We start from the raw sequence: 13,294 nt of genomic DNA on the forward strand, positions 1-13,294 counted from the left end.
GAGTGGTGCAGTTGCAGTGCCCATGGCAACCAGAAGTCTGGCCACCTTTTTTAGAATATGACAGAATCTGATTGGTTATCAGGGGGCAACACCACAGCTGTTTTAAACCGCCTTCGTAAATCTAACCCGAAATCTTATATTTGTGCCTTTTTTTTATAATTTTTCGTCTTCTATCTTGTTTTTTAAACTTGTGCTTATAAAGTTGCTTGTGTTCAGTTGTTCTTCATTAAGCTGTTGGTATGCTTTATTTAGGCTGCTATTGGCTCTGTAGCCTTGGACATGGCAAGAAGCATTGGAAATAAAGAATTGGAAGGCTATGGCATGGATGTGCTCACTGTAGCTTTCTTAGCAATACTAATCACCGCTCCCACAGGAGCTCTCATCATTGGTTTAACAGGACCAAAAATGCTTCATAGGTCAGATGCAAATCTAAATACGGAAGCTTCTGAATGGACAGAGACCAGGACAGAGATGTTTAGCCCACTGTGACACTACCTTCCACTGTGCTGGCCACTGGGGTTTTTAAGGGAAACTACAACTGTTTCGAAAATCAATCCTGCGGGTCACTGAAATATAATCAAAACAATGACGGGTTTTTACCTTTTGTATACAGTGAATTTCATGAACATAAAGGATAAATGTCTTGTAGTCTAAAAAGTTTTCTATTTACATGCATCCCTACATAAAGTATATTGGGGATGTGATCAGAATCCCGACGGTAAGTACTGGGGAGGGTTAGGCAGTGGTGCCACTGGGGGCGCTCCCTGGTTTCACCTGCCAAAGGGTGACACTAAAATGCAGGCTCCTCCTCCTGACAGGAGCTGGGTGCTGCACTGTAGCTGTACATGCAACACAGGTGCTGTAACAATGAAGGAGTCCGCAGTGCAACCAGTCAATCTCTTGGGGGCAGCCAAGCATTTACCAGACCCCCAAAGTGATGAAAACGATCTATCAGGATTGTGCTGCATATTTTCTATACCATCTCATTTGTAGATCTGATTAGTGGCAGCTCCAGATGTGGGGCTGTAGAACAGATTTTAGTTACAAATGCAGAACTTGCCTGGTGCAAAGTTCACTACACTTTTTTTAGCTGCTGTACTAATAAATGTTCATCTGAAAACATAGATATATATTCAGTCTGTTTTATAAATCTGTGTAATTGTCCATTTCAGTAATAGTAAAAAAATTCACTGGATTCAAATTTGCCCATGTTTTTGTTGGTTCTTCCTCAATTGAAGTAGATCTTTACCCATTGTAATCAGTACATAAAGCATTTTAGCTTGTACAACAAAACATTGCAATTTGTTTTTATTTACTATTTTGATACTCTGGCAATATTTCAATATTTCAATACATAAGGAATGGCAACCATTATCACAATACAGTCTATCTATGCAATAACAATTAACAAAGTCCATTCAAATGGACATGTGATCATAAAAGGGTTCAGCTGTATTCTAATTGTTCTGGGAGGACTTTTTGCATAAACATTAGAACCTGTTTTAATAAAGTATACTCTCTATGTGCAATATAGTATACACTATAATGAACATTTTTCATTTAAAAACTTGTGGGAATAAAAGACATTCACAATGTATTGTTGTTTATATGGTAATGCCCATTTTGTAGATGAAACGATTATTATACCAAAAAACTTTTTATGTACAAACATTTGTAGGCCAGCTTTTTCAGTATTGTTTATATTAGCAGTTTGTGGAGTTTATTATTATTACTTTTGCTGTGTATGTGTCCCAGAACCAAGTGTATGCAAATACAGGCAATGATGCAGACTCATAGACATTTCAGACACATTTCTACTTGTGGCTGCAGGAGCGTAGTTGTTCTGTAATGTGAGATATATATATATATATATATATATATATAGTGTTCGCAGCCTGTTTCAAATGCAACTTTTATTCCTTGGAGAGAAGGCTAGACCAACCCCACCCTGCCCCAAATTTGTACAACTCATCATCCAATCGCTTATAGCCATTTAGTTCTGTTCAAATGCGTCTGACTTGATTTAACTCTGTAACTAAACTTTGGATGCATTAAGAAATCAGTGGGAGATGCAGAATATACATATGTTACATAGCATTGCAGGTTAACTATTATGATCTTTTTATTTTTAAATGTACCCCTTGACCATTTTGCTACCAGGGATTATGCCAATATCATCATTTTGTGTTTGCTTAAGCATAGAATCTGCACTGTCATAGAAAATTATTATTTTGTATCTAAAATGTATGTGAATTATACAATGTTTATTGTTTATTCTACTAGTCTGTTTTATTTGGGTGGCCAAAACACTGGGCTTTTCCTATTCAAATGTGGCCATTTGCAGTCAAATGCGGCCATTTTCAGACTGTTTTCCCCCACTGCAGGTTCCCTTCCGTGAAAAGTCTAAACGGCATCGTAATTTGCTGATTCACATGTTTTCCGACTTTGCTGATTTCTCCTACAGTCGAAGAATGGGCACTTTAATTGAATAGGTCAAATGTAAATTTGACCAAAAATAGTCAGTGACAATTGTTTGACTGTTGGAAAAATCGCCATTAATTGAATGCCTGACTAGAAACTTTCACATACTGAATTTAGCCAACAAAATGTACCTTGGTTTATAATGTTTACATAGATTCCAATTAACTGTTTTATTAGAGATTTTGTTTATGGTTTGAGTTATAATAAAATGTATTTTCACTTGTGTGTGTGTGCTATTCTTTATACATTATATGAAAAAAGTGGTGTCTTATTGGTGATTTGGTGTGAAGAGCATTCAGGAGTTTGGTACAGTTTCAACCCATGTTTTCTTTCACTGGCTGCAGTGTGGCAGGGATAATTTGGGTCTTCAGATTTGCTAAACAAGATGCTATAAATGAGAGGATGGTGTATTTTAGGTAGAAAGCTCATAACCATTTTTCATTTATAAAATAATTTCACTGTTGCTAGCAGTCTCTTCCTATGCTTTTAATGAGATGCACTTTCTTTTTGCAGTTCAGCAGATATTACTTGGACCCATAACATTTGTCTCCCAAAGTGTAGGTCCAAGAGCATTTAGGTCTTTTGTCCAGTACTGAGACATTATAGGCCACATGAGCACTTTGTTTCTGAAGACCCTTATGGGCTATGTGCGTGAAGCTCAACTTCAGAACGGTTTAGTATTCATTCCCAAGGAGCGGGGAAACACTGGGACTGAGTAGATTGCTCTTCCGATGAGGCCTCAACCCTCAAGGGAGTCAATGGAAAAACCCAGTGGAGTACCCATTCCCATGCCAGGGGTTGAAGAGTTCCATAGGTAGGAACAGAGAAAAGCTTGGTCAGACACTGACTAGCTGGCTGCCTAGAGCAGGAGGCTGCACTGTGCCCCAGGGGAAACTCGTGCCTGAACCTGCACTGGCGATCCCCATGTCACTATGCACAAGTATGGCACTTGCACTTTCCCTCTAGGTTAGCGCTGCACGTCCTCACCCTGGGCCTTTTGGCTGGGGTAGGACAGTTTTTCACACCCCCAACCTGGCCTTCTGGCTGGAGTCTCTAGATTATTTATTTATTTTCCTTCTCACGTTTGTCACTCTTCAAGTTTTTTGTTTTTCTTTAGTGTGTCACGTTTTTTTATGGGCTGTGTGTACGACCCTTATGAGATACCCACCCGCCCTAACCCTTCCGGGGGTTGAGGGAAGAGGGTCTCTCTGAGCTTCAGTGAAGAGGACCCACTGATCCCTATTTTCCCCTTCTTCTGCCTTATGGCTGAAATGGGTTAGGGGAGTAACGGGGCCCTTCTCCTTTTGGAGAGGGTCCATACATAAGTATACCCCCTATGCACGATTTAGGTCACTGCACTGGGTGTTGGGAGCTTCCTGAGTTTCTTGAAACTTAACTTCAGAACATTATTTTGTCCTGATAGGGAAGGGAAAGAAAATCTGCATTCACTTGCCAGACCAGAATCCGCAGAACAGGTAAGGCATGTACTTACCTCAATGTACAAATAATGTGCCTGCTTATCTACTGGATACATTAGTATGATCATAAGAAAACAAATGATTTGCTACGATCAGTAGACCATCGATTTATTGGCATCTCTTTTAATCCGGGCACATCAGGTACTGGGGGAAGTTGGAGTTAGGTGTATAAAGATCCAATGGCTTACAGGACAGAGGGGGGGAGTTGCATTGCCAGGGCTGAGACAAGCTGTGGGGGTCATGCGGCAGGAGGCTGCTGTAGAGGCCAGTATGATACTACCGATAATCCAGCCTAATGGCTTTTGCAGCAGACTGCTGGAACCGAGGGTGCTGGATTATCAATGGTGTACCTGTATGATAATCTGCTTATTTCTTCTTCCTACTTCATGGCAGCCTTTACAATGGGTTTAACCCCTTCTTCCCCAAGTATAGACAGGTAGATTTTTCCTAGGATCCTCCTCCTCTTCCTCCTTCCTACATAAGCCAGCTCCTCCCTCTCCTCCCTTAGTCTTTTTCCTGTCTCCTTCAGTCTAGGCAGGTAGTATGAGCATAGGTTTTGTTATTTTTTGTATTTACGGCTGGCTGGTTTTGCAGTCCTGGGCAGCATAGGGAATGGCGGAGCCTGTATTCCCTTCATATGGTATGGGCTGGCGGCGATACCAAGGAAGAGAGTGTTAATACACTCATAGAGGGGCACGCTGGAGCTAGCTGCCGGTTATGGTTTGCAGCAGTGAGAGCTTGGAGCATGTTGGCGTCCGCATGTCAACATGGGGACACAGCATCCGAATCGGCTCATGTGGCGCCAGTCAGTGAGTCACTATGCGTTCCAGCAGCAGCGATATGACGCGCACATCGGATGGACGCTGCGTTCCACCGCAGTCAGCGTCCTATGATGACTTCCGGCAGGCTATATGGAAGCCGGAAGTAGAGCGCACGCTGACAGTGGATAAAAGATGCTGTGTGCAAGGCAGCATGGCGGTTCTCACGGGAGAGTGGTTGGAAAGAATCGCTGCAATGGACGTTATGGAGGAAGCCTCTCAGAAATCACCTATATTGCTGCCCAGGTAGGTCCTCACAGAGGACTGGTTTATAGCAGAGTTTTTTCTTTATGGTAGTTAGTAAGGGTTTGTTTTTATTATAGTGTGCCTCCTGCACCTAGGAAGAAGGTGTGCAAGAAGAAGAATGTGAATAAGGCGTGTTTAGCATGTGATAAGGTGTTATCTGGAAATACAGAAGAAGCGTTATGTATGGAGTGTTCAAAGCAGGGAGATGCAGAACCATCAGTATCGGATCAGTTAAATAACATGATGGACTGGATGAAAAATAATTTTGTGTCTACGGATGAGTTTAATAGCAAGAGGTCTAGGTCTCAGACTAGCCTTAGCTATGATGAAGATATAGCACAGAATTTCTCTGATGATAATGGATCGTGTGTTTCAAGTGTGGAATCTGGAGAATTGGTCGAGGAGGACCATCACTTTGATTTAGAAGTGGTGGAGTTAGTTTTGAAGAACTTATATAAAGCATTGAATTATAAGGAGCCTAGCAAGTCAGAGAGTGACGTGTTGTTCGAAGATAGAGGAAAAAAGAAGAGATGTTTTCCAGTGCACAAGGTTGTGAAAGACATTATAATGAAAGAATGGCTCAATACAGATAAGAGTGGGTACGTTTAAAAGGTTAGATCGTATGTATCCGGTGCAAGATGAGGAATTTTTGAAATGGTGTGCCATCCCAAAGGTGGACGCAGCAGTAGCTGAGCTGTCTAACCGAACAACTATTCCATTAGAAGATGGAGCTTCGCTGAAAGATCCGATGGATAAAAGAATGGAGAATGCATTCAAAAGGTTGCATATAGCAAGCTCCATTTCCATGAAGTCTGGGGTTGCGGTTGCATCCATATCCAGAGCTCTTAGGTTGTGGTGTGGAGCATTGCAGGATGATCTTCAGGAAAAAAAACCTAGGGATCAAATCAGTAAGAAATTGACACACATACAAATGGCGGTCGAGTACATGTGTGAGGCATCATTGGATGTGATTGACTATGCAGCAAAGGCTGTTACATCAGGAGTTGTGACTAGGAGAGCCTTGTGGCTTAAGGCCTGGGCGGCGGACTCACACTCTAAAAATAGGTTGGCAATGTTACCCTATGAAGGCTCCTTTTTATTTGGTACCAAATTGGATGCAATGATACAGAGAATGTCCGGGGGGAAATCAGTCAGACTCCCTCAGGACAAAAGAGGAAAGTTTGGGAGTGTGTACCCAAGACAGAGCTTCAGGCAAGCAAGGTCATATAGACCAGGTCACCCTTATAGGGACAGATATGCTCCAGCAACTTCTAGAGCATTTTTTTGTCAGTCAACCAGGAGAGGTTTTCAGAGACAATGACTGTCTAGCCCCCGTGGAAACTTTGCCAGTAGCGGGGAGATTACAAGGCTTTGTGAAAATGTGGATCCAGTCGGTTCAAGACAAATGGGTCATAAACATAATAAAAGAAGGATATCGTTTAGAATTCCTTACAAAGCCAAGAATGAATCAATTTTTGGTGTCCAGACTTCCAGTATCCAGAGAGGAGAAAGAAGCTCTAAAAGAAAGTTTAAGGGGGTTAATAGACTCAAGAGCAGTAGAAAAAGTCCCTCTGTCAGAAGAAGGTTCAGGGTTTTATTCCCGATTGTTCGTAATAAAGAAGGTGTCCGGAGGATTCCGAACAATTCTAGATTTGAGAAGATTAAACAAAAACATGTGGAAGAAAAAATTCCATATGGAAACGTCAAGAACAATCCTTATGAGTTTAAGACAAAAAGACTATCTAGTATCCATACATCTAAGGGATGCCTATTTCCATGTTCCCATCCGAAGAGCAGACCGAAAATACCTGAGATTTTGTATCAAAGAAGAGCACTTCCAGTTCACAGGTTTGCCATTCGGCCTCACATCATCACCAAGAGTGTTCACGAAAGTTCTGGAAACCTTAATAGCATGTCTCAGAAGGAAGGGCATTATGATTTGGGCCTATCTGGACAACTTGCTAATAGCAGGTCGATCGGAAGAAGAAGCAGTAAAAGCATCAGAACAAGTGATACAATTTCTGCAGGATCACGGTTGGATCATAAATTGGGACAAAAGCCACTTAACACAGTCACAAACTATACAGTTCCTGGGGATAAAAATAGACACAGTAAGATTCGAGATATCGTTGTCCGAAAGAAGGTGCGAAAAAATCCAGAAACTGCTTCAGGTGGTCCATTCAAAAAGATACGTTCCATTAGGAGTGGCTCTAAGTCTGTTAGGAATTATGGTTTCGGCCATCGACATCGGCAAGGTGGAAGATACCATGGGCAAGGTGGAAGATGAGACAATTCCAGTGGGCTCTTCTAAAGTATTCAAGAGGGCAATTTTCTATGGACAAAATGATAGAAATTTCTTGTTCAGTAAAATAATCGCTTCTATGGTGGGAAAGCGATCACCTGAGTCAAAGAACTTCATCGTTGTTAAGTCCGCAGTTCAAGGTTATCACAACGGATGCGAGCGCAAGAGGATGGGGAGGGCATTTCTTGAACAAAAATTGCCAAGGATTGTGGTCCCCACAAGTAGCAGAATGTTCGTCCAATCTAAGAGTTAAGAGCAGTATCCCGTGCGATCGAAAGTTTTCTGGAAAAAGTCAGTGGGGCGCATCTTCGTATCTTTTCAGACAGCGTTACCACGCTAACATACATCAACCATCAAGGAGGTACGAAGAGTGTGTCACTAATGTTAGAAGTAAAGAACATCATGGATTGGGCAGAAGAGAACTTACTCTCGATATAAGCTCTGCATGTCCCAGGGAAGAAGAATCAGGTGGCAGACTTCCTAAGTTGAAACTGTATCATTCCAGGAGAATGGGAATTGGACGATGCAGTTTTTTAGACCATAGTGGATCGATTCGGACAACCCGAAATAGATCTAATGGCAACTTCCATGAACAAGAAACTTCCAAGGTTCTTTTCAAGATATCCGACATGGGGCTCGTCAGGAGTGGATGCCCTGTCACAGAGTTGGCAGTTCAGTCTAGGTTACGTGTTCCCACCATTTGCATTAATCCACAGGATATTGAAGAAAGTCAGGGAAGAACAAGCAGAAGTCATTATGGTCCTTCCGTACTGGCCGAGACGGGCTTGGTTTCCGGTAGTGGAGAGCATGTCGGTAACACCCCCATTCGTGTTACCCCTGATACCCAATCTCCTGTAGCAGGGACCAGTGTGTTATCAAGAACCGGAGGAATTACATTTAATGGCCTGGAGATTGAGAGGCAGATTCTGAAGAATAAGAATTTGTCATCGGCAGTAATCGTCATCCTTCTGCAAGCAAGGAAGAAGGTATCGTCGACTATTTATTATAGAATTTGGAAAGTATTTGCAGAATGGGCAAGGGATAAGTGTGATTTCATGAAAGCAGGAATCCCTCATGTATTGAGATTTCTTGGTGATGGTTTTCACAAGGGTTTGGCAGTGGCTACATTAAAGGTTCATATCTCTGCGCTGAGCATCCTATTGGACATGAGACTTGCAGATCACGGGTTAATAAGACCGTTCTGTCAAGCTATCAAGAGACTACGTCCAAGAGTCAAATCAATTGTTCCCCAATGGGATCTTAATTTGGTGTTGAATGCTCTGATGTTACCCCCATTCGAGCCTATGGATAGATGCAAGTTAAAATTTCTAATGTGGAAAATTGTCTTCCTGGTGGCTGTCACATCAGCAAGGAGAGTAGGAGAACTTCAGGCTCTGTGGGAAAAGGAGCCTTACTTTAAAAAAAATTCATGACCGTTTGGTGCTAAGAACAAATCCAGCTTTTTTGCCTAAAATAGTATAATTTTTACACCTTAATCAGGAGGTTATCCTGCCGTGATTTTTGTCCAAACCCAACAAATGAGAGAGAAAAGAATCTTCATAGGTTGGATGTCGTCAGATCCATGAAAATATATTTGGACAGGACGAAGAGTTTCAGGTCGACTGATGCATTATTTGTGGTCCCGTTAGGTGCAAGGAAAGGACTCACACCATCGAAGCAAACCATTTCTAGGTGGTTGAAGGAAACCATTACATTTGCATATAAGAAGATTGGTCGTCAAGTTCCGAACATCATTAAGGCACACTCGGCGAGAGCAATGTCAGTATCATGGGCGAGAGAGGCGAACGTGTCAGTGAGAGACATATGTCAAGCAGCAACATGGTCATCTATTCACACGTTTTCCAGACACTATGCACTGGACGTTGCAAGGGACCAGTTCGGTGGAAAGGTCCTACGTCAGGCTATGGCCTAAGGTATAGTATTCCCTCCCATTTATGCTTTGGTACATCCCATTGTAAAGGCTGCCATGAAGTAGGAAGAAGAAAACAACGGATTATGCTTACGATAATTCCTTTTCTTCGGAATACTTCATGGCAGCCCATAATTATCCCTCCCTTATTTGTCGTTTTTCCTAGGATCTATGGCGGAGACAGTCATAGAAACATAGAATTTGACGGCAGATAAGAACCATTTGGCCCATCTAGTCTGCCCCTTTTTTTACCCTTCAGGTAAACTCAACCCTTTTTAATCCTTATTTCTTTGTAAGGATATTCATATGCCTATCCCAAGCATGTTTAAATTGTTCTACTGTCTTAGCCTCTACCACCTCTGATGGTAGAGGCTAAGGGAGGAGAGGGAGGAGCTGGCTTATGTAGGAAGGAGGAAGAGGATCCTAGGAAAAATCTACCTGTCTATACTTGGGGAAGAAGGGGTTAAACCCATTGAAAAGGCTGCCATGAAGTATTCCGAAGAAAAGGAATTATCGTAAGCATAATCCGTTGTTTTTTATTTTAAAAACATAGTGCATACTACTGTAAATCCTGGTAGTTAGATACAGCTCGCCATTGGTTCCCAAAGGCACGCCAATAGTCCAGGTTTAAAGGGTTTCCTTGCTTAGGCACAGATAACTTAATTACTACCTCAGTACATTCTGTGCACAAGCAAGGATATTCCCTAAAGCCTAGACTGTTGGCTGCCTTGAGGACTTGTTTGGGAACCACTTTAGTAAACAAGTCTCAGGTTGGCAATCAATGCAGATTTTATTGCATAGTGCAGTGGGTCTCAACCCTGGCCTTTTAAAATGTGTCTGAGTGCACTGTTGTGGGTACTTAAGGACATGGGTTGGGAACCACTGGCATAGTGTGGACCCAGCTCTTTATTTTTAGGTGACTAGTGAAGAAAAAAAACAAAACACAATATTGATTTATATCCTCTATTCTGTTCGCTTAAAGCATTGTCTTCATGAATATTCTTCCCCCACACTAGTCCCATTTGTAACAATTTTACGATTAATAACAGGTAACCTTTTGCTGTTGTGGAAAGTAAAATGGCCACAATCCACTGTCCTTGAAAATTAGCAAAACCTATTTGTATAGTGCCACTGCTACTAAATAATGCTTTCCAAGGAATATTGAACAAATCATTTTGTGATAAGCAAATTAACAACTTAGGCTCACTGCCAGATCTTCAAACAAGCTTTATAGATTAGTTAAATATAAAGGTCTGTGGGTCTCTTCCAGGTATCCTGATTTTCTTCAACAATCCAAAACCAAAGGTTGTTAAACTACTAGATGTAAGATAAGGAGACCTGCGCCAATAAGATGCTAAAAGTTAGGAACCCCCCCACAAGTGACCCCATTTTGCAAACTACACCCCTCAGGGAATTCATCTAGGGGTATAGTGTACATTTCAAACCCCCAGGGGTTTCACCAATTGTGGTACAACTGAGCTGTGAAAATGAAAAATTACATTTTTTACACAAAAATGCAGTTCTGGCTCAAAATTTTTCATTTTCACAAGGAATGAAGGAGACAAAGCACCCCAAAATCTGTGCCCCAATTTCTCCCGAGTACGGCAATGCCTCATATGTGACCAAAAAATACCATTTGGGTGCATGGCAGGACTCAGAAGGGAAGGAGTGATTTTTGGATTTTGCAGCACAGATTCTGGTGGAATGAATGGTGGGTGCTATGTCGCATTAGCAAGACCCCCGAAGCACCAATATAGTGGAACCCCCCCACAAGTGACCCCATTTTGCAAACTACACCCCTCAGGGAATTCATCTAGGGGTATAGTGTACATTTCAAACCCCCAGGGGTTTCACCAATTGTGGTACAACTGGGCTGTGAAAATGAAAAATTACATTTTTTACACAAAAATGCAGTTCTGGCTCAAAATCTTTCATTTTCACAAGGAATGAAGGAGACAAAGCACCCCAAAATCTGTGCCCCAATTTCTCCCGAGTACGGCAATGCCTCATATGTGACCAAAAAATACCATTTGGGTGCATGGCAGGACTCAGAAGGGAAGGAGTGATTTTTGGATTTTGCAGCACAGATTCTGGTGGAATGAATGGTGGGTGCTATGTCGCATTAGCAAGACCCCCAAAGCACGGTGAAATGATTAACCTAATAATCCATAGATGTGTGGTATATTTTAAAGCACTCCTTCATACATAGGCTGGGTTTGTCGGGGCAAGTTTCACAGTGGAAAATAGTTTGCTTTCGTATTCCCTTTTTATAGCAAACTTTGCACCTTTTTTGTGTCCTGCCCTTTTTTCCAGTGGAGGGGATTTCGTTTGGAAAATGCTGCCCTGATACAATACGGGGGCCAGTACTAGAAGTACTGGGGCCCTCTGCCTGCTGGTTCCCAAATATTAGGCCCTTTATGACTTCCTCTTGAAAGTGCATAAATGTCCCCGTCTGGCTGGCAGAACGGAATAGTACGTAAGCGTTATACAGTGCCATCTGGATGATATACACGGCCAGCTTCTTGTACCATATTTTTGTTTTCCGCAGGGCACTGTACGGCTTCAGTACCTGATCTGAAAGATCCACTCCGCCCATGTACTTATTGTAATCTAGGATACAAATAGGTTTTGAGGTGTGGGTACTGGTACCTCATACAGGGACGGAGGTGGTACTGTCTCCGTGAATTGTTGTCAGTATAAGGACATCCCTCTTGTCCTTATATTTGACCAACAACATATTTTCGGTGCATATTCCCCTGCTTTCACCCTTTCTCAGTAATTGGGCAACGTGCGTTTTTGGGAGGCCTCTTTGGTTCTTGCGCACAGTACCGCAAGCTGCTGTACCTCTTGAACCAAGGGCCTTAAACAGGGGGATGCTGGTGTAAAAGTTATCCACATAGAGGTGATAACCTTTATCCAGGAAGGGGTGCACTAAATCCCAGACAATCTTTCCACTAACACCTACGAGGGAGGGGGGGCATTCTGGCGGTTCAATTCTTGTGTCCTTCCCTTCATATACCCTAAACCTGTGGGTGTACCCTGAGGTACTTTCGCACAGCTTATACATTTTTATGCCATACCTTGCCCTCTTATTGGGAAGGTACTGGCGGAATTTAACCCTTCCTTTAAAATGTATAAGTGACTCGTCCACACAAATGAATTTTTGGGGGATGTACATCTCAGCAAATTTGGCGCTGAAATGATCAATGACCGGCCTGACTTTTGAATAGCCGGTCCAAGGTGGGATCATCTCTGGGTGGGCACTGTGCATTATCGTTGTAATGCAAAAATTTAAGGATTGTCTCAAAACGAGTCCGGGTCATGGCCATACGATGAAGTGGGGTGCTGTACAGAACATCTGTACTCCAATATTACCTAATTTCTGGCTTTTTTACTATGCCCATATGTAACACCAGACCCCAAAACGTCATCATCTCTACTGCATCTACAGGGGTCCACCTAGCAAATGATGACGTGGGGTTTTGGGCAATAAACTGCTGGGCATATAAATTACTTTGGTCCACCATTAAATTTATAAAATCATCAGAGAAAAAGACTTTGAAAAAGTCAATTTCTTTGAGGCCTGTACTATCAAATTGGATTCCTGGGTTGGCCAAAAACTCAGGAACCTGGGGCTCAAAATTGTCTGGTGGTGGGGTCCATACGAGATCAATCATTGGGGGGGGGGGGGGTCTCAGCTGCTCTACGGGGGCGTCTTTGAGGGGGTCCCTCATCACTAGAGGAGGAAGAGGAGCTTAAGACAAATGCCAATTCATCGCTTACTTCACTGGCTGTGTCAGTGTCAGAGGCAAGAAGGGCATAAGCCTCCTCTGCTGAAAACAGTCTTTGCGATGATTGGGACATTTTTATTATTTTTAAGTATAGTGTAGGGGGTACAAACTTTATTTCAACACGGGGGGTATGTAGTGTTTTAACACGTGTAAGTTTAAAAAAAAAAAAAAAAAAAACTCCTGCGCCAAAAATTGAGCACAGATGTTGGTCAGTAACGTCCGTCACTGATCAGCGCTCAGCGGGCACA

General features: G+C 42.3%; 1 protein-coding gene across 2 annotated transcripts in view; it reads left to right on the forward strand.

Moving 5' to 3' along the window:
* The window catches only part of LOC146064982 (sodium/hydrogen exchanger 9B2-like), a 59,106-nt gene extending 56,400 nt beyond the window's left edge, over window positions 1-2,706 (forward strand). For both annotated transcript variants that reach the window (XM_083179012.1, XM_083179011.1), the window contains exon 12: window positions 253-2,706. In XM_083179012.1, the coding sequence (XP_083035138.1) occupies window positions 253-489 (237 nt within the window). In that variant the 3' untranslated portion in view covers window positions 490-2,706. The remainder of the gene's footprint in view (window positions 1-252) is intronic.
* The last annotated feature ends 10,588 nt before the right edge of the window (window positions 2,707-13,294 follow it).

Source organism: Crinia signifera, chromosome 1 (genome assembly GCF_055691185.1).
Source record: "Crinia signifera chromosome 1, ASM5569118v1, whole genome shotgun sequence".
Lineage (NCBI taxonomy): Eukaryota > Metazoa > Chordata > Amphibia > Anura > Myobatrachidae > Crinia > Crinia signifera.